The sequence below is a fragment of the Pseudophryne corroboree genome, chromosome 8, assembly GCF_028390025.1.
Source record: "Pseudophryne corroboree isolate aPseCor3 chromosome 8, aPseCor3.hap2, whole genome shotgun sequence".
NCBI classification, from domain to species: Eukaryota; Metazoa; Chordata; class Amphibia; order Anura; family Myobatrachidae; genus Pseudophryne; species Pseudophryne corroboree.
In genome coordinates this window covers 185,944,484-185,967,448 of record NC_086451.1, presented here as the reverse complement: position 1 = coordinate 185,967,448, position 22,965 = coordinate 185,944,484, and the positions used below count along the sequence as shown (strand labels likewise).

Genomic DNA, 22,965 nt, shown 5'->3' with positions numbered 1-22,965 from the left:
GCCTGTATGCCGAAAGTGTCCCGCAATTCTTCTGGCCACCGACAGCATCTCTTGCACGCCCCTGTCGTTTTTTAAAAAATTCTGCACCACCAAATTCAAGGTATGTGCAAAACATGGGACGTGCTGGAATTTGCCCATATTTAATGCACACACAATATTGCTGGCGTTGTCCGATGCCACAAATCCACAGGAGAGTCCAATTGGGGTAAGCCATTCCGCGATGTTCTTCCTCAGTTGCCGTAAGAGGTTTTCAGCTGTGTGCGTATTCTGGAAAGCGGTGATACAAAGCGTAGCCTGCCTAGGAAAGAGTTGGCATTTGCGAGATGCTGCTACTGGTGCCGCCGCTGCTGTTCTTGCGGCGGGAGTCCATACATCTACCCAGTGGGCTGTCACAGTCATATAGTCCTGACCCTGCCCTGCTCCACTTGTCCACATGTCCGTGGTTAAGTGGACATTGGGTACAACTGCATTTTTTAGGACACTGGTGAGTCTTTTTCTGACGTCCGTGTACATTCTCGGTATCGCCTGCCTAGAGAAGTGGAACCTAGATGGTATTTGGTAACGGGGGCACACTGCCTCAATAAATTGTCTAGTTCCCTGTGAACTAACGGCGGATACCGGACGCACGTCTAACACCAACATAGTTGTCAAGGCCTCAGTTATCCGCTTTGCAGCAGGATGACTGCTGTGATATTTCATCTTCCTCGCAAAGGACTGTTGAACAGTCAATTGCTTACTGGAAGTAGTACAAGTGGGCTTACGACTTCCCCTCTGGGATGACCATCGACTCCCAGCAGCAACAACAGCAGCGCCAGCAGCAGTAGGCGTTACACGCAAGGATGCATCGGAGGAATCCCAGGCAGGAGAGGAATCGTCAGAATTGCCAGTGACATGGCCTGCAGGACTATTGGCATTCCTGGGGAAGGAGGAAATTGACACTGAGGGAGTTGGTGGGGTGGTTTGCGTGAGCTTGGTTACAAGAGGAAGGGATTTACTGGTCAGTGGACTGCTTCCGCTGTCACCCAAAGTTTTTGAACTTGTCACTGACTTATTATGAATGCGCTGCAGGTGACGTATAAGGGAGGATGTTCCGAGGTGGTTAACGTCCTTACCCCTACTTATTACAGCTTGACAAAGGGAACACACGGCTTGACACCTGTTGTCCGCATTTCTGTTGAAATACCTCCACACCGAAGAGCTGATTTTTTTGGTATTTTCACCTGGCATGTCAACGGCCATATTCCTCCCACGGACAACAGGTGTCTCCCCGGGTGCCTGACTTAAACAAACCACCTCACCATCAGAATCCTCCTGGTCAATTTCCTCCCCAGCGCCAGCAACACCCATATCCTCCTCATCCTGGTGTACTTCAACACTGACATCTTCAATCTGACTATCAGGAACTGGACTGCGGGTGCTCCTTCCAGCACTTGCAGGGGGCGTGCAAATGGTGGAAGGCGCATGCTCTTCACGTCCAGTGTTGGGAAGGTCAGGCATCGCAACCGACACAATTGGACTCTCCTTGTGGATTTGGGATTTCGAAGAATGCACAGTTCTTTGCTGTGCTGCTTTTGCCAGCTTGAGTCTTTTCATTTTTCTAGCGAGAGGCTGAGTGCTTCCATCCTCATGTGAAGCTGAACCACTAGCCATGAACATAGGCCAGGGCCTCAGCCGTTCCTTGCCACTCCGTGTCGTAAATGGCATATTGGCAAGTTTACGCTTCTCCTCCGACAATTTTATTTTAGGTTTTGGAGTCCTTTTTTTTCTGATATTTGGTGTTTTGGATTTGACATGCTCTGTACTATGACATTGGGCATCGGCCTTGGCAGACGACGTTGCTGGCATTTCATCGTCTCGGCCATGACTAGTGGCAGCAGCTTCAGCACGAGGTGGAAGTGGATCTTGATCTTTCCCTAATTTTGGAACCTCAACATTTTTGTTCTCCATATTTTAATAGGCACAACTAAAAGGCACCTCAGGTAAACAATGGAGATGGATACTAGTATACAATTATGGACTGCCTGCCGAGTGCAGACACAGAGGTAGCCACAGCCGTGAACTACCGTACTGTACTGTGTCTGCTGCTAATATAGACTGGTTGATAAAGAGATGTCTATGTAACTATGTATGTATAAAGAAGAAAGAAAAAAAAACCACGGTTAGGTGGTATACAATTATGGACGGACTGCCTGCCGAGTGCAGACACAGAGGTAGCCACAGCCGTGAACTACCGTACTGTACTGTGTCTGCTGCTAATAATATAGACTGGTTGATAAAGAGATGTCGTAGTAGTATGTATGTATAAAGAAGAAAGAAAAAAAAACCACGGTTAGGTGGTATACAATTATGGACGGACTGCCTGCCGAGTGCAGACACAGAGGTAGCCACAGCCGTGAACTACCGTACTGTACTGTGTCTGCTGCTAATATAGACTGGTTGATAAAGAGATGTCTATGTAACTATGTATGTATAAAGAAGAAAGAAAAAAAAACCACGGTTAGGTGGTATACAATTATGGACGGACTGCCTGCCGAGTGCAGACACAGAGGTAGCCACAGCCGTGAACTACCGTACTGTACTGTGTCTGCTGCTAATATAGACTGGTTGATAAAGAGATGTCTAAGTAACTATGTATGTATAAAGAAGAAAGAAAAAAAAACCACGGTTAGGTGGTATACAATTATGGACTGACTGCCTGCCGAGTGCAGACACAGAGGTAGCCACAGCCGTGAACTACCGTACTGTACTGTGTCTGCTGCTAATATAGACTGGTTGATAAAGAGATGTCTATGTAACTATGTATGTATAAAGAAGAAAGAAAAAAAAACCACGGTTAGGTGGTATACAATTATGGACGGACTGCCTGCCGAGTGCAGACACAGAGGTAGCCACAGCCGTGAACTACCGTACTGTACTGTGTCTGCTGCTAATATAGACTGGTTGATAAAGAGATGTCTATGTAACTATGTATGTATAAAGAAGAAAGAAAAAAAAACCACGGTTAGGTGGTATACAATTATGGACGGACTGCCTGCCGAGTGCAGACACAGAGGTAGCCACAGCCGTGAACTACCGTACTGTACTGTGTCTGCTGGTAATATAGACTGGTTGATAAAGAAATGTCGTAGTAGTATGTATGTATAAAGAAGAAAAAAAAAACACGGTTAGGTGGTATACAATTATGGACGGACTGCCTGCCGAGTGCAGACACAGAGGTAGCCACAGCCGTGAACTACCGTACTGTGTCTGCTGCGACTGGATGATAAATGATATAAAATATATATATATATCACTACTGCAGCCGGACAGGTATATATTATATATTATATAATGACGGACCTGCTGGACACTGTCTGTCAGCAGAATGGGTTTTATTTTTATAGAATAAAAAAAAAACAACACACAAGTGAAGTCACACGACGAGTGTTTAACTTTTTCAGGCAATCACAATATAAGTATACTACTAACTATACTGGTGGTCAGTGTGGTCAGGTCACTGGTCAGTCACACTGGCAGTGGCACTCCTGCAGCAAAAGTGTGCACTGTTTAATTTTAATATAATATTATGTACTCCTGGCTCCTGCTATAACCTATAACTGGCACTGCAGTGCTCCCCAGTCTCCCCCACAATTATAAGCTGTGTGAGCTGAGCAGTCAGACAGATATATAATATATATAGATGATGCAGCACACTGGGCTGAGCCTGAGCAGTGCACACAGATATGGTATGTGACTGAGTCACTGTGTGTATCGCTTTTTTCAGGCAGAGAACGGATATATTAAATAAACTGCACTGTCTGGTGGTCACTCACTATATAATATTATGTACTCCTGGCTCCTGCTATAACCTATAACTGGCACTGCAGTGCTCCCCAGTCTCCCCCACAATTATAAGCTGTGTGAGCTGAGCAGTCAGACAGATATATAATATATATAGATGATGCAGCACACTGGGCTGAGCCTGAGCAGTGCACACAGATATGGTATGTGACTGAGTCACTGTGTGTATCGCTTTTTTCAGGCAGAGAACGGATATATTAAATAAACTGCACTGTCTGGTGGTCACTCACTAGTAAACTCTCTGCACTCTCTACACTTCTACAGTACTCCTCCTAGTCCTAAGCTCCAGTAAATCTCTCTCTCTTATAATCTAAATGGAGAGGACGCCAGCCACGTCCTCTCCCTATCAATCTCAATGCACGTGTGAAAATGGCGGCGACGCGCGGCTCCTTATATAGAATCCGAGTCTCGCGAGAATCCGACAGCGTCATGATGACGTTCGGGCGCGCTCGGGTTAACCGAGCAAGGCGGGAGGATCCGAGTCTGCTCGGACCCGTGAAAAAAACCATGAAGTTCGGGCGGGTTCGGATTCAGAGAAACCGAACCCGCTCATCTCTAGTTTATACTTTTTCTCATTGAGTGTGCCTTCACTTTCTTTTAGTTCATGCGCATTGGGATGAACAGCTCTTGGTAACACTGTTTATGAGGTGCAGAGGCGGATTGGCCATAGGGTTCACAGGGAAGATTCCCGGTGGGCCAACGCACCCGTGGGGCCTGTTTTGTTTGAGGACATGTGGTCCTTTTTATAGACATAATGAATAAGATGCAAAATAATTTGCATATATGAAAATTACTGGCACTTAGCCTGTGATTGCAGATGACATGTGTATGCTCTGTCTGCCTGCTTGGCTGACATATAAGATTGAGTGAAGAGTGATTGGGATACGGTTTTTGTAATAAGCAAGAAAATATATCTTTCTAAAGAATTATATAGTTTCCTAAATTCTGAAGGTGTATCATATAATGTGCTCATAATATTTAATTTTATTTCTTTTTAACTTCCCCCTTGATGCTGGACATGCCCACTATCTGGAAAATCTTGGGGGAAGGGTGCTGCTGCCATGGCCCATGGCTAGACCTTACACCTCTGGTGCTGCCCATGTGGGGCCACTAGTACAAGTTTTTCCAGGGCCGCTTTTTGTTCCCAATCCACCCCTGATGAGGTGCCTGCACTCGCATCAGCTGAATGACGGCTTTTAATTGGAAAAAAAACAAAGGACATTGATCGCACAACCTCCCTTTATATATATTTATCCTATCTATCTATCTATCCTATCTATTTTTTATTATTCATTTATTAATCTATTTATTTATTTCCCCCAACTCTTTGTGGCTTTCATTTTTTCTTTACACTGGGGTCACACAAAAATAAATATATATATATATATATTTTATTTTCCAATTATATTTTCAATTTTTTGAGCTTTAATTTTCTTAAACACTGGCAGAGCACCCATGGATGGACAACACTGCAGCACCCCTAGATGGACACAGCACAGAGAGCACCCCTAAAGGACAAAACAGCCCCTTGATGGATAACACTACAGCACCCTTAGATGGACACAGCACAGAGAGCACCCAAGGAGGACATAACAACCCCTTCCCATTGATGGACAACCCAGTAGCACCCCTGGAATAACAACACAGCACCCCTGGAAGGATGCAGCACTGACACGTCTGCACTATACAAGCTCCACAGCCGGAGTGAAATGGTGCAGATAACCGGGGACATTTATAGAATCCAAAACCTGCGAGAATCCGACAGCGGGAGGATGACATTTTGCCTCGATTTGGGATCCGAGTCAGGCGGCAAAACCCAAGCAGGACTCATATACAGGTTCGGATAGCAAAGCTTGGGTGGGTTCAGTTCCAAGAGAACCGGACCCACTTATCTGTAATTAAATGACAACCAATGCTTCACTCTGAGAACTCTGCATTGTTCAGGTAACAGTTTTCACCCATAGCTCAGCTTTCCACAAGGTGAATAGTATCAATATAATTTCCAAATAGAGTCCCATCATTAGAGGATCCAGTCAAACTGTAACTAAGCGTAGAGCACAACATCAGGTAGAAGAACTGGAATAGCAGAAGAGAATAGGACCCTATTGCAACTATTTCAATTCTAGTGCTTCAGTCCAAATACATGCTTGAGAGTAGTTTCCGATCTATAACTTGATAGGGGGCCCCAAATTAGTATCTTGCCTAGTGTCCCATGGGGTCTTAATGCTGCTGTGAATCACACTAACTGGCTGCCATATGAACTGAAAGTTTGGCAGTGAGATCTTTCCAATTTGGTCAAACCCATGTGGATCAAGAAGAGACAAAGGCTAATTTTAGCCAGCATCCAAGTGTCTGAAAAAATCTCCATTTACAATGACAACTTTATTTTAAATAACTTCCCAAGAATTCATATACTACATATTTTTGTGGATGTTATTTGTAGCTATTATATTCACCAACTTGTGTTTTAAGTTTAATAACAGTAGGCTGTTTCTTTTCTTACTGTGTAAATTTTTTTATTTTATTTTTTATACTAGCAACGCTACATTTATGACAAATCTGATGGGATTACATGCCATGGAATAAGCAGTAAAATAACACATGCTCAGGTACAGGGTAACAATTATGTCTATACAGTATATCTATGATTACAAGAATCTCTATTTCACTGCACTTGTGTTTTATTTTTAATTTTTTAAAGAAGAACAGTAAATAATAATGAAAAACTACTGTACTGATAAATAAAATTTGTAGATCCAAATGTAGGCAATCCAAACTTTAACTAAACAATACACTAATCTTATACAATGCTTACAGCATAAAACTGCAAACAATTAGTTGTAACCAACACATCCACTCATGGTGCTACAATGTGCATTTGAAATATTTGACAAATACTTGTTTGTTTTCATGCATATTTGACTTCACATACTTAAATACTAACTTGTAAACACATATTAGTATGCAGAAAATATATTTGTAACCTGAATACAATACACAACACACCCACATGCAGTCACACAAACACACAATTAGTCTCTGTATTACAAACAAATGACCATGGTGATGAGTGCTTGGCATGTCCTGACACTGGTTACCTCCTATTACTCCCACTCAGTTACAGGAACACAAAGAATATTGTGCAATTATGTTGATAAACATAATTCATTGTATAGTAATGACAAGTATTTTAAAACTTGCAATAGAAAGGCTTGTAATAAAAAACTTTGTGTAACAAATAGACACCCACTGAAATTGTTTAGATCTGTACCAGTAATTCCTAAACACATTTATATGTAATGCAGCTAATTTATGTGACCTTGAAACTAAGAAAGAAATATTCTAATTTTGTTTTTATTTTTTCCAGTCATATGTATTCAATATCATTGTGAGTAACAAATAACAATTTATGAGATGTATGCCATGCCTTGAAGATGATTTGGAAACACTGAAATGTACCATTAAAGCTTTAAGGGCCCTACACACTACCCGATCCCCGCAGATGCCGATATCGCAGGGGGGCCGGCATTGGCAAGGTCATACACACATGCCGATGCGTCCAGGATAGGCAGCGATGGCGGGAGGAGAATGACGCCCATGCTGCAGCATGGCTGTCGTTAACGAGGACCTCCCTCGTCCGTACATTAGTGTACACACTGAACGAGATTGTGAAAGATCTCGCTCAGATTGGCCATTCTGAGCGACATCTTTCAAAATCTCGTCTAGTGTGTATGGGGCTTTAGGAAATATATTTATTATTGGAAGATCAGTAGTTGCAGGCTGTATTGTTGTATACTGCAGTATAAATACTTGCAATGTATCATTATTATTGTTTTTATCACATTACTTACTAAGGGTTCTAGGTTGTGATCTTTAATATTTGCACCAAGGGCTGTTTAACTAGTGTGATGATGACAGTGCAGGTGCCATGTGGGTGGCACCGGCCGCTGACATGATTTGTAATTGCCATGATCCTTCTCAGCACTGTAGAGCTCAGGGCACAGGGGGTTATTCAGAGTTGTTAGCAAACCAAAAAAGTAAGCAATTTGGCAAAACCATGTTGCACTGCAGGTGGGGCAGATGTAACATCTGAAGAGAGAGTTAGATTTGATTGGGTTATATTGTTTCTGTGCATGGTAAATACCAGCTGCTTAATTTCTACACTGCAAATTAGATTTCAGTTTCAACACACCCTACCCATTCTAAATCTCTCTGCACGTTACATCTGCCCCACCTGCAGTGCAGCCAGGGGTCTAGTGCAAGCTCCAGGCCACTTCATCCTCCCCAGCCCCCATCCACCAGCCGCAGTGCAGGAGGAGGCGGCGCAGGGGCGCACACTGACTTGGACTTTGAGACTAGGTAGGGAACAGGGCAGGCCAGAGGCGACAGCAGGAGATACTGAAAGTCGGCACATTGTGTAGCTCTGCCCATCTTCTTTATATGGCTCACTGTGTCACTGTGTGCTTGTAGCTGTGCAGCAGGGTTATTTCTGTCCTGCAGTACCACTCTCTGCCTCTGTTGCTGCAGCACCTCTCTCTGCCCTGGTTGTTGCATAATCTCTCTCTGTCCCAGCTTTTGCAACATCTCTCTCTTTTCTGGAATGCTGCAGCAAATCTCTCTGCCCCAGCTGCAGCAGGACCTCTCTCTGCTCTGGCTGCTGCAGCACATCTCTCTACATTGAGTCTGCAATTCTGTGACTTCTAACTCTTTCTGCACATGTTATATCTGCCCCCCCCCCCCCCCCCCCCCGCAGAGCACATGGGTGGTCATTCCAACCTGACTGTAGCTGTGCTAAACTTAGCACAGCTACGATCACTGACACAGACATGCGGGGGGATGCCAAGTACAGGGCTAGTTCACCCCGCATGTCTGTGTCAGTGATCGTAGATAAAACTGTTAAAAGAAAATGGGAAAACGGGTCTTTAAATATTGTATCGCATTAAGTTTGCATTCCCGCAAAACAGCCTGTTTTAACACAAATTTTACTTCTCTCTAGTTGGGACCATATTGTTCCATTCATCACCTTGTTCTTTCGTTTACTTGAATAATGGACACTACTGTGTGGTATAATAGACATATGGTTTCACTAATGCAGGGATGGGGAACCTTCGGCCCTCCAGCTGTTGTTGAACTGCACATACCAGCATGCCTTGCGACAGTTTTGCTATTTAGCCATGCAAAAACTGTTGCAAGGCATGCTGGGATGTGTAGTTCAACAACAGCTGGAGGGCCGAAGGTTCCCCATTCCTGCACTAATGTGTGCTGTGCTGTAATTTGAATTGGGACTACTATTCCCATTTTTTAGATACACGCTGTCCCTATGTAACATATGGGGGGGGGGGGGGGGGGAGTCAGCACCAATGATCTTTCTGGCACAGAGCACCAAAATGTATAGTTGCAGAGAGTTAGATTTGGGTGCTTATTTGGTTTCTGTGCAGGATAAATACTGGCTGCTTTATTTTTACACTGCAATTTAGATTTCAGTTTAAACACACCCCACCCAAATCTAACTCTCTCTGCACATGTTATATCTGACCCCCCTGCAGTGCACATAGGGGGTCATTCCGACCTGATCGTAGCGGTGCTAAATTTAGCACAGCTATGATCACTGACAGACATGCGTGGGGACGCCCAGCACAGGGCTAGTCCACCCCGTATGTCTGGCCCGGCCCCACCGCACAAGTACAAAAGCATCGCTGCTTTTGTACTTGAAGAGTAACTCCCGGCCAGCACAGCTCCTGCCGCTTGCTGGGAGTTACTTGTCGCTGCCAGGGTCACAGCGGCTGCGTGTAACGTCACGCAACCGCTGCGGCCCGCCCCCTCCTTGCACAGTCCAGCCACGCCTGCGATCGGGTCGGAATGACCCCCAAGGTTTTGCCCAACTGCTAACAAAATTGCTGTTACTTTCATGTCTGCAGAAGACAAATGGGATGTATGAAATATTAACCATTTATCTAAGATTTTTCTAAAAATGTAAAAAAAAAAAAAATTTGTATAATTAAATTGTGTAAATTATAGCTATTGTAATACAGTAATATATATATATATATATATATATATATATGTGTGTAATAGAAGTGTAGCGCCACATGTGAGTGTGAAAAAAAAATAGAATAACAGTCTAGTATTCACAGCTATAAACACTCCCTTATATGTTATACGACGCCGACCAACCCCTAAAAAATTCAGCATTGGTATGTTGCTGTTCAAGTTAAAATAGGGTGTGGGGGAATAGGGGTCCAGGCGACCAGTGGTGTTTAGACAAATATCCATATTTAGAAGAAAAATAAAAGCAGTTTCTATGGTATAATAAAAAAGGAGAGGTAATGGTAATTTTTGTTAAAAAGTTTGTACAACAAATTTATTTTGAGACATAGAATTTAAAATGGTTTTACACATAGATACATATGTCCTAAAATGGATAAAAAAAATGGTTAGATATATAAAAGAAAGTATTAAAGAGAAAAAATACTATGTATGTATGTATGTATGTACGTATGTATGTATGTGTATGTGTGTATATATATATATATATATATATATGTAGATAAAAATATATTTTTAGAAGCTATTTAAAAAAGATTTTTAGTGTAAGATTTTCAGCTTATCTTGGTGTGGGGAGTCATAGAGGAGTACCCAGTCGGAATACGGACAAAATACCCATTTTGATCCACAAATTACCATGTAGAAATTCTTGACCTGGTCATTTGCTTGTCTGTGACAAGCGGGGACCGGCTAAACTAACCGGCACTGAAATGCCGGGGGAAAAGCTGGGCTGCATAGAACACAGGAAGCGTGGCAGAAGTGCCACTGCTTAATGCACTAATTATATTTTGCTAAATTCTTTTTTTAGACTGCTCGTTTTTTGTGGATATTAAGATTGTACCTCCTAATGTTTATTTGTTATAGCTCCAACTACTTTTTAAAATATATTTTTTTAGTGTATTTATTATAACAGGAAATTATGTCATAGCCTAATCCCTTAATGATACCAGGTATAAATACAAGCCCTGGTAATTTGTCTATCACCCCTTGATGAAGTAAGACAGACGAAACGCGTTGGCTGTACCTCAGTGACTCTACATACTAAGATAAGCATAAAAGTCTCACATTTTAGTTAAAAACATATTTTGTTTTAGTCTTTTTATATATTTGGTATTTTTCTCTCCCCTTTTTTATGTATTTTCTTTTAGTGTTTTAAATGTATTCCCATATGTCTTTATAAAAGTGTTACCTTTGTTCTTAGAATATAACTTTTGTTATACTTTCTAAAAGTGGGTCCGCCTCCATTTGCACACCCATTTCTCTTACGTCCTAGAGGATGCTGGGGTCCACATTAGTACCATGGGGTATAGATGGGTCCTTTGGGAGACACTGGCACTTTAAGAGTTTAACAGTGTAGGCTGGCTCCTCCCTCTATGCCCCTCCTACCAAACACAGTTTAGAAAATGTGCCCGGAGGAGTCGGTCACAGCTAGGGGAGCTCCTAGGAGTTTTTCTAGTTTGTTTTTTTTTCTTCTAAGAGTGTTAGGTACAGGGAGGCTGCTGGCAACAGCCTCCCTGCTTCGTGGGACTTAGGGGGGGGAGTAGGAACCAAGTCTAGAAGTTAATGGTTCTCTATCTCCACTGACAGGACACTGAGCTCCTGAGGGGGCTGATTGCAAGTCCACGAGGCGACTGCTCACTCCCGCAGCACGGCCGCCACCCCTTAACAGAGCCAGAAGAAAGAAGAGTGGTGAGTACAGTGCCGGTGGCCCAGTTAGCGGGACGACGGTGGAAATGGCGGCACAAGGGTGGAAGCGAAGATCTGGCTGGCTGCGCTCCATGAAGGTCCAGCAACATTATATGTGTAGACGTGGCTGGGGGGGGGCATCCTGGGCCAGCGCAATCCCCCTAACACTGGTGTTGTCAAAGTCGAAAAATATTGCAGTACATACATCACGTACAAACTAAACACAGATGGCCTGCGTACTTATTCTGCCGTGCGTGCACATATTCGCAATTTGCGTATGGTCGCTCCCGCGGTCCTGCTTATTAGAGCGTGGTATGAGTATTTACGGTAGTGTTTGTAGTCGCATGGAAAAGCCATAAAAACACATTACATGTTTAATCCAAATAATGCACAATGTACACACAGTCTCCCTGCATCACACCAGCAAGTTACAATAGTTCAAATGGTATCAGAACAAAGGGATTCACCTTTACAGGATAGAAGGGGACAGAACAAGGTTATAAGGTGGTGTTTGGTATCCAGCTGTAGGGTATTTTAAGAGCAATATTCCGGTGTTGGTTTGCAGAAGATCGCATGCTCCTGTGAATAGTTATGCGCAGGAGCAGAATATAAATATTAACCGTGTTTACTGTACATTTGGTATGCGGTGGGAACCCAGAGGAGACCACCTACAAGTGCACCTGGAACAGACATCGCCCACCTATTCTAACCAAAATATGACCTCTCCTGTACTGTAAATGACCATCCCTGTGTCCAATGGACAAAGAGATTACAGTATCCATTGTGTTAGGTTTTGGAATACTGTATAAAAGAGCCAACTGCATACCCGACCACACGCAGACTCTGAAGGTCATCTACCTTGATGACTGAGGACCAGACTGGGAAGCGCAGGCGAAACCAAACACGTATGTACCATTGATTGTGGCCCTCATTCCGAGTTGTTCGCTCGCTACCCGCTTTTCGCAGCAGTGCACACGCTAAGCCGCCACCCTCTGGGAGTGAATCTTAGCTTAGCTGAATTGCGAACGAAGTATTCTCAATATTGTGAAAAGCTTTTACTGTGCAATTTCTGAGTAGCTCGAGACTTACTCTTCCAGTGCAATAAGTTCAGTGCTTGTCGTTCCTGGTTTGATGTCACAAACACACCCAGCGTTCGCCCAGACACTCCCCCGTTTCTCCAGCCACTCCCGCGTTTTTCCCAGAAACGGCAGCGTTTTTTCACACACTCCCATAAAACGGGCAGTTTCCGCCCAGAAACACCAACTTCCTGTCAATCACACTACGATCAGCAGAACGAAGAAAAAACCTTGTAATGACGTTAGTAAAATACCAAACTTCTTAGCAAATTTACTTGGTGCAGCCGCAGTGCAAACATTGCGCATGCGCAGTTTGCGGAAAATCGCTGCGATGCGATGAAAAATAACGAGCGAACAACTCGGAATGAGGGCCCGTAGCCATTCTTCTATTGTATTGTATTGTATTGTATTGTATTGTATTGTATTGTTTATATTGTAAGCCCCTGCAAGTAAAGAACCGTTGGTGGGTTAGACCCCAACCTAGTTTTGAATTACAATTGGTGTCATGTCCCATTTCCTTGCTAAGGTTTAAAGTGTATTAACAGCCACTCGGGCTGCAGCATTGTGCTAACGGCGTACAGGCCTGTGTACGCAAACTGTGTAGTCACTACGCCCTTTCGGCGTATGTACGCAGAGTGCGTACACTGTACGATCTTGTGTACGTAAGGTTTGTGAACAATATAAGGGTGAAAGGTTAATTGCAGCGGCTCAATATTAAAGTGTATCAAGTGTGTTGAAAGTATAAGCTTTTTAGTCCTGTAAGTAAACCGACGTTTACAGTGTATACTGCTAACAGGGGCTAATCCCGCTGCTAGCGCCATGAGACCTTCAGACCAGTATAATCTTCTAGTGCGGGAAGCCGCGCGCCATTACAGGGGGTTCTCCTCAGAGTGGATCTAGCACTCACCAGTGCCATTTTCTCCCTGTAGAATGCTGAACAGGACACTGACAGGGAGCACTGAACCCCACATAACTCCAGTTACTGCGGTACCAGGGTGTTATAGACAGGGGGGGAGAGTGTAGTTAGTACTTTTCAACCTATTAAGGTTGATTAGTCAGCGCCGGGCTTTTATCATAATAACTGCCCAGTGGGGCACTGTGTGGCTGGCTCCTTAGACTCCGTGACTCTCTGAAGGTACTCTGGGGGAAACTGTGGTTGACATTTTCGTGTGTGTGTGTGTATCCACATTACCATGTCTAAGAGCTCTGTATCATGTGCTGCAGAGTGTGTATCTTCTCCTGAGAAGTCTATTCCATGTACTCAGGGCTGCAATGTGCTTTCCCGGCATTTTGAATTCGAACCCCCATGGGTGGATTCTTTAAGGGGAATGATATCCCAGATTTCATCAAGGATGTCCCATAATGAGAAAGAGATGCAGTTTTTGAGAAGATCTGTAGAGGGGTTGCAGCATTCGGCTCCCACTAATTCCTGTACTAGCCCACCTATATACCCGAAAAAGCGTACACTTGCCCAGATAATGCAAGTTGATACGGATACTGACTCCGATACAGGGGACGGTGATGGGGATATGCAGGGGGGTGATGCATCCCTTGCTAAGGGGGTGCAGTTAATGATTAAAGCAATTAGGGATGTTTTACACATTTCTGAGAAGGTCCCTGAACAGGTAGAGGAATCTTATTTTACGGAGAATAAGAAATCCTCGCTAACCTTCCCTGCTTCTAAGGAGTTGAATTCTATATTTGAAAAATCCTGGGAAAACCCAGTGAAAAAAATCCAAATCCCTAAACGAATTCTCATTGCTTTCCCATTCCCTGAGGAGGATAGAAAGAAGTGGGAAAACCCACCTATAGTAGACGCTTCTGTATCTAGATTGTCTAAAAAGGTGGTTTTACCTGTCACTGGTTCAACCACCTTAATAGAGCCGGCTGACCGCAAGATTGAGACTATGCTCAAATCTCTATACACTGCTACAGGTGAGGCTTTAAGGCCCACTATTGCTTGTGCTTGGATTTCTAAAGTCATAGTAAAGTGGTCAGGCACATTACTAGAGGACTTAGACAGGGCCGGTTCAAGCCCGCTCTGCGCCCCGGGCAGGAAACGGGGCGTGGCTTAATACAGGGGGCGTCTTCATTTACGCCCCCTGTACATTAGTAGCGCCGCTTGTATGCTGAGCGGTGCGCGGTGACGTCATCGCGCACCGCACAGCAAAAGGTCCTCTCCACGAAGGGAAACTAGACGCGTAGCGTCTAGTTCCCTTCATGGAGAGGACCTTGCTGTGCGGTGCGCGATGACGTCATCGCGCTCCGCTCAGCAAAGGTACTCTCCACGAAGGGAAACTAGACGCTACACGTCTCGTTCCCTTCACAGGGACACAGCGGGCAGCGGAGGCGGACGGGGGACATAGCGGACAGGGGACACAGCGGGCAGCAGTGGCGGATCTTGCCATGGTGCGGCGCCCTCCGGATGGCGCCAGCGCCCTCCGGAAGGCGGCGCCCCGGGCAAAAGTCCTGCTTGCCCGTGGCAAGATCCGCTACTGGACTTAGATACTATGGATAGGTGTGACATGAAATTGTTTTTTCGTCATATACAGGATTCTGCTGAGTTCATGGTGGAGGCCATGAAGTACCTGGGCATGCTGAATGCGAGGGGCTACTTCCATGGCGGTCTCGGTGTGCAACTAACTACACCAATGAACTGCGGATACAGAATCCAAGAAAAGTCAGGCTCTGTTTGGGGACGCATTGGATGCGTGGATATCCACGGGAACTGCGGGTAAGTCAACCTTTCTTCCCTCAGCACCACCCCCGACTAGGAAATCTTATCCTATGTCTACACTGCAGTCCTTTCGGAGCGCAAAATTTAAGAAATCCAAATCCCCTTCCACCTTCTTTAGGGGTGGTCGGGGAAAATCCAGAAAACCTGCACCAACAGGTTCTCAGGAGCAGAAACCAGGTTTTGCTTCCTCAAAATCTTCTGCATGACGATGGACCTCCCAGCCTGGAGATCGGGCAGGTGGTAGCGAGACTAAAAAATTTCAGTTACATCTGGGCGTCATCATGCCTAGACCCTTGGGTGACAGACATTGTTACCCAGGGCTACAGACTGGAGTTTCAGGAACTCCCACCTCACAGATTCTTCAAATCAGGCTTACCATTTTCGCTGACAGAAAGTGCTATCCTGCAGGAGGCCATTCAAAAATTGGTCCAAACAAATGTTATTGTTCCAGTTCCACCTCAACTAAAAGACAAGGGTTATTACTCAAACCTGTTTGTGGTGCCGAAACCGGATGGTTCGGTAAGGCCTATATTAAACCTAAAGTCATTGAACCCCTACTTGAGGGAATTCAAATTCAAGATGGAGTCTCTGAGAGTGGTGATACAAGGTCTGGAAGAGTGGGAATTCCTAGTATCCCTGGATATCAAGGATGCCTACCTTCACATTCCGATCTGGCCGGCTCACCAGGCTTATTTCCGATTTGCGCTGCTGGATTGTCACTATCAGTTCCAGGATCTGCCTTTTGGCCTCTCCACAGCACAGAGGGTGTTCACCAAGGTCATGGCAGAGATGATGCTACTCCTTCGCAGGCAAGGAGTGAACATAATTCCATATCTGGACGATCTGCTGATAAAAGCATCTTCCAGGGAGAAGTTGTTGCAGAGTATTGCTCTCTCAACTCGAATGCTCCAAGATCATGGGTGGATCCTGAACCTTCCAAAGTCACATTTGCAGCCGATAAGGAGACTGCCCTTACTGGGGATGATACTCGACATGGAAGTGCAGAGGGTGTTTCTACCGGTAGAGAAAGCATTGGTGATCCAATCAATGGTATGGGATGTCCTGAAGCCATGGGTATCGGTTCATCAGTGCATTCGCCTTCTGGGGAAGATGGTAGCCTCCTACTAGGCTCTTCCATACGGAAGATTCCATGCAAGGTCCTTCCAACTGGATCTTCTAGAAAAATGTTTGGGATCGAATCTTCACCTGCACCAGTGGATACGCTTGTCGCTGAAAGACAGAATTTCGCTCCTTTGGTGGCTGCAAACTTCTCACCTACTTGAGGGCTGCAGGTTCGGGATTCAGAATTGGATCCTTCTAACCATGGATGCAAGTCTCAGAGGTTAGGGAGCGGTCACCCAAGGGGAAAAGTTCCAAGGAAGGTGGTCAAGTCTGGAATCCATCCTTCCAATAAACATTCTGGAAGTAAGGGGCATATACAACGGCCTTCTACAATCGGCACATCTTCTGCAAGATCAAGCCATTCAGGTCCAGTCGGACAATATGATGGCAGTGTCCTACATAAACCGACAGGGCAGAACAAAGAGCAGAGCGGCAATGTCAGCGGTAACAAGAATCCTCCTCTTGGCCGAAAGGCACACAGTGGTGCTATAAGCGATCTTCATTCCGGGAGTGCACAACTGGGAAGCGGACTTCCTCAGCAGACACTATCTCCATCCAGGAGAATGGGGCCTCCACCCAGAGGTGTTCACAGAAGTGAAAAACCGATGGGGTGTACCTCTGATAGATTTGATGGCATCTCACCTCAACAAGAAGCTTTGGAGGTACTGTTCCAGGTTGAGAGTCCCACAGGCAGTGGCGGTGGATGTACTGGTAACTCCGTGGGTGTTCCAGTCATTGTATGTGTTTCCTCCACTTGCACTCGTCCCAAGGATTCTCAAACTAATAAAAAGAACAAGAGATCAGGCGATCCTCATTGTTTCCGGACTGGCCAAGGAGGGCTTGGTACGTGGATCTTCTGGAATTACTGCTGGTGGATTTGAGGCCTCTTCCTCTTCGCAAGAATCTTCTACAACAAGGTCCATTTGCCTATCAAGACTTACCGCGGCTACGTTTGTCGACATGGAGGTTGAACGCGAGATCTTAGCTCGGAAGGGAATTCCAAAAAATATAATTCCTACCCTGATACAAGCTAGGAAGGGAGTTGCGTCTAAACATTACCATCAGATATAGAAAAAGTATGTGTCTTGGTGTGAATCCTAGAAGTTTCCAATGGTGGAGTTTCAACTGGGACGGTTTCTACTCTTTCTGCAAGCAGGTGTGGATGTGGGCCTACTCTTGGGCACCATAAATGTCCCGATTTCGGGCTTGTCCATTTTCTTCCGGAAACAATTGTTTGTCCTCCCTGAGGTTCAGACATTCTTGAAAGGGGTTCTGCACATCTAACCACCCTTTGTGCCTCCTACGGCACCTTGGGATCTTAATGTGGTGCTGCAGTTCCTGCAATCAGATTGGTTCAAACCTTTGCAGGATGTGGAAGTCAAGTTTTCTTACGTGGAAGGCGGTCACACTGTTGGCATTGGCATCTGCTAGACATGTGTCAGAATTGAGGGCTTTGTCCTGCAAGAGCCCCTACTTGATTTTCCATGAAGATAGAGCTGAGCTCAGAACGCGTCAGCAATTTCTTCCAAAGGTTGTGTCAGCTTTCCATATCAACCAACCCAGTGTGGTTCCAGTGGCTACTGACTCCTCAATTACCTCAAAGTCCTTGGATGTGGTGAGGGCTTTGAAAATTTATGGGAAGAGAACTTCTCGTCACAGGAAGTCAGACGCTCTATTTGTCCTTTATGATCCCAACAAGGTTGGGTGTCCTCCTTCTAAGCAGACAATTTCACGCTGGATCAGGCTTACTATCCAGCATGCTTATTCTATGGCAGGCTTGCTGTGTCCAAATACGTTAAGGCTTACTCTACTCGTAAAGTGGGTTCTTCCTGGGCGGCGGCCCGGGGTGTCTCGGCTTTACAGCTTTGCCTAGCAGCTACTTGGTCAGGGTTGAACAAGTTTGCTAAGTTCTACAAGTTCGACACTTTGGCCTCTGAGGAGCTAAAGTTTGGTCAATCTGTTCGGCAGGAACCTCAGTACTTTCCTTCCCGTACTGGGAGCTTTGGTACATCCCCATGGTACTAATGTGGACCCAAGCATCCTCTAGGATGTAAGAGAAAATAGGATTTTAATTACCTACCAGTAAATCCTTTTCTCGTAGTCCGTAGAGGATGTTGAGCGCCCACCCAGTGCTTCATATTCCTGCATTATTACTTGGTTAAGTTTGTTGGTTCAGCCGTTGCTGAATCAATTCAAGTTGGTTAGCTTGGCTTTCCTTTTTTGTTATGTGTGAGCTGGTATGAATCTCACCACTATCTGTGTATTTCCTTCTCTTGAAGCATGTCCATCTCCTCGGGCACAGTTTCTAGACTGAGTCTGGTAGGAGGGGCATAGAGGAAGGAGCCAGCCCACACTGTTAAACTCTTAAAGTGCCAGTGGCTACCAAAGGACCAGTCTATACCCCATGGTACTAATGTGGACCCCAGAATCCTCTACGGACTACGAGAAAAGGATTTACAGGTAGGTAATTAAAATCCTATTTTTAATTATTTATTTCTTCTAAATACCATTTGTCAGATTTTAGCATTCTTCTTTAGAGAATATTTATAAAACACAGCTGGTCACTTTTACCTCTATCCCACTACCCATATCTTTTTCTAAAATTGCATCTTACCCATGCTAACTACTTAAGGCTTAGCTGACACCCTATACTGCTAAGGGAGTGTTTTATTGGTCAATAGTGACAATTCAAAGAATGTTTTTCACATAAGCATGTGGCGCAATACTTATACTGTTCTTTTATATGTATGTGTGTGTGTGTGTGTGTGTGTGTGTGTGTGTGTGTGTGTGTGTGTGTGTATATATATATATATATATATTGTTTTTGTTGAACTTTTTTCAATTTCAAGATTTTATTGAAGCACAGATAATAAGCAAGTACAAATAGCAAATATATCCGTCAATACATCATGATAAATAAAAGTTGAACTTTTAAATAACAATATTTTAAGGTTAGTAACATATGAGAATATCGTGCCCGAAGCACGTCAGCCACAGGAAATTGTGGTTTCTTTGTCTTAAATGCATGGATTCACAAAGAGACTGATGCAGATTTGAATGCAAGTTGGCTGTATTTTTTCTTTTATTGCATACATGTCAGTAAATGAGCATATTCGCCCATATGCAGAGTTGCACATATTTCTGCAGCTGGACCACCCCTGTCTGTATATCTGGTTTGATACCAATCATAATCATCATTGCGCACTTGCACCAGATCATTCCTTTGTGCGAAAGATATATTTGAAAAGGTATGTGTATGCACAACTTTGCATAGCCTATAGCCGGCAATTGTCACTCTCAGTGGGACCTCCTGGTGCCTCTACTTCCTTGCTCCCTCCCCAGTGCCTGTCATGCAGGCGATCACTGCTGATCAGGGGGTACTGGGGACTTGGGGATCAGAGTTCTGGAGCCAGAGCAATCCACCAACGAAAATATAAAACTGCATACCTGGCGTGTGGAGCTGGAGCAGAGACCACTAGCTGCTGGTAGGCTGATATCTCTGGTTCTGGGCATAGTAGAGACAAGCTGCCAGTGTCCACCAAAATTGGAGAGTCCCATCTTTTGGCGTATACCCTCAGAAACACAGTCAGACAGAACTTGAGATATCTGGATGGGAAGAGCGATTAACAGGCTTGGATGGGGACCACTGCTTTGAAGTCAAATATCTCTGGTTCTCCAAGGACAATTTTCAAAGATATGGTACCCCTAGAAAAAGGGGACCCTCAGCTATCAGCCTCAGGCCCTCATACTACTGGGGCATTTTGGCAAGTGCCCATTGAGCCCATATGGAAAGATGGCCTTGGGCAAATGCAGGATTTGTAGGAGGGGTCATCTATCTATCTATCTATCTATCTATCTATCTATCTATCTATCTATCTATCTATCTATCTATCTATCTATCCTTTGCCCTCCTGATATTAGGTAGCACAAAATAAAATGTGGCTATATTCTGTTATTTGGTTTAATTGTGAACAAGTTTCTAAGGGATGAATTCATTTTAATTGCTTATTTATCCACCTAAATGGGCTAGTGCAGAAAGTACAGGAAACATGTGCATGCTTCGAAAATGGGCAAACACGAGTGAGGGCATTCTTATTTAGGCAAAGTCCAGTAAGGATGTGTTGACGATGACACATTCTATGCAGAGCTGGACATAATCAAAAATATGCATGTTTGGAGGTGTATCTTTTGCATGTAGTATAGGGTAGGGTAGCAATACCCACAGATGATGACTAGTAGCAAATCAGGCGAGCATACAAAGGCGGTTGACTCTACAGATCTGTAAAATACTGCATATGGGCGAACAGTCATATTTTTCAGTGCACACTTCTGTGAATATTACTGTATACACCCGATTTACTATCAACTCTGCATCAAGAACATCATCCATAAATCAAAGCCCTATCCATCTTGAAACAAACAATACAAAGTTCACTTGAGTGGAGAAATTTTTATTACAAAATCAGCCTACCTCTTGAGCACATCAAGTTCAATTAAACTTCTAGTTTTAAAAGGTTAAGTGTAAATGTAATAATAATAATAATAATAATAATAATAATAATATTTATATAGAGCTTTTCTCCCAATAAGATTCAAGGTACTTTATATCACCAGAATAAAAATTTGTAATTTAAAATACCTAATTCTGTATTTGTATTTTGCAAATAGAGGTGTATTTTTGAAATGCTTTAGTAAACTGGTACATTTTGGTGCATATTCACTAGGGAGTGAACTTTTTAAAATCTCGCATTGCTGGGATTTTCCCGCAGGTGCAAGGTTTTTGTTATTCAATCGGGAGTTTTCTTTTTTCTTTTTTTTTGAGCACCACCAGAGAAAGTAACATTTTTCCTAAAATCTATATTTTAAGGACAAATTGTCAGGACTTGCTTTGAAATACTTTGGACAAAATTACTAATTAAGAAATTGGAAGTTTACAATTAGCTTAATTGGCCCAAAGTCATCTCTTCTCCATTGTCGCAGGCAGCAATGACTGGGCACAGGTACTACCTACACTACGTCCCCAAACATACTGCACAAGATTACGCAACACTAATCTACACTGCCCCTAACCCTGCACCTGCTCCCCACGTGCACTACTCTACATTACCCCTAATCCTGCACCCCCTCCCTGCACACAGCATCGATAGCCTGCGAGTGGCTGCATGCTGATTTAATGGGGGAAAAAATCATATCCTGCAGGATTTTTCCCACAAAAAAAGAATTGTGACCACGTTTTAAAAATTGAATATCATGTGTATCTGTAGGGCGCATACCAGCAGTAATTCAAAATCTGGATCAGGGTTTCAACCTTTTTTGCAGAGAATATCCCACACTTAATTGAATGTGCCCCTTTGATTTCTAGAGAGGAGGTATCTGGGACTGTGATCCACAAAACATTCAAGCCTCTTGGGAAATATAGGAGATTCTAGGTACTGTTAGTAGACCTTTATCTACAAATTGTTTTAAGCAAGTAAGGTTCATTACTAAATATTGCTTCTATTATTTTCTACTACAGTGCATAAACAGTTTTTTACCTAGCACAATATTATATCACATGTTATATTTTATAGTGATGGAACACACAGCATTATATCATTATATATAGCACTAGACAGGAAAAACAACTGTAACAAATAAAGATATTATTCTTGTAATTTATTAATTTATTATTATTATTATTATTATTATTATTATTGTTTTAGTAATCCAATAAGTCCTATATGCAGAAGCCATTTGCCTTGCCACATTTAGTATGTCTATTATAACTTTTATTCCAATATGATAAATTGTCCAGACACAGATAGATAGATAGATAGATAGATAGATAGATAGATAGATAGATAGATAGATAGATAGATAGAGCTTTTGACTCACCCATGGTATTAGAAACTTTGTAGAGATCTTCTTAGTTGTCTGATACCTTTTCCTCTCTGTTACTGACTGTCCGCAGAGTCTGTGTCCACACAGTGTCATTTGAAGTCTTTGCATTCGCCTGCCAAGCCCCTTAACACATTCCTTTCTTCATTTGTATGGGTACTGGGCAATAGTATATACAATAGGTTGGCTACTTGCAATCAATGGGGCAATACATTAGTTAAAATATAAATAGGGTGGGTGTCTGTCCCTAAATGGCAACTCTCCTCATCTCTCTGACTTGTGCATAATATAAAGGCTTATTGTGACTGAAAGAAGAAGGCTGGAGATTATGTATTCAGAAAACTGTCTATACAACTCTGGAATGTAGCGTAAATTGGAAATACAGTAGCAGTAAAATTGTTTTCTGAAGCATTATTACAGTACCATACAAACATACACTGCTTGCATGTGTGCATGATCAAAGAAGACATGTTACGTACTGGCATGTTATACAATAAAAAATTGAGCAAGAAAAATATTGAACCAGTATATGTGCCAGTAAATTTAGGGAATGAAAGGGTTACTATTTGTTTCTTGCATCAG

At 43.5% G+C, this 22,965-nt stretch overlaps 1 protein-coding gene across 3 annotated transcripts in view; it reads right to left on the bottom strand.

Moving 5' to 3' along the window:
* PLP1 (proteolipid protein 1) overlaps positions 1 to 22,649 on the bottom strand; it is a 186,659-nt gene extending 164,010 nt beyond the window's left edge. Inside the window, exon 1 of one of the 3 annotated variants that reach the window (XM_063937007.1) lies at positions 22,381 to 22,649. In XM_063937007.1, coding sequence (XP_063793077.1) covers positions 22,381 to 22,384 — 4 coding nt within the window. In that variant the 5' untranslated portion in view covers positions 22,385 to 22,649. The remainder of the gene's footprint in view (positions 1 to 22,380) is intronic. The other 2 variants (XM_063937006.1, XM_063937008.1) reach the window with 2 other exon arrangements.
* Positions 22,650 to 22,965: the final 316 nt, after the last annotated feature.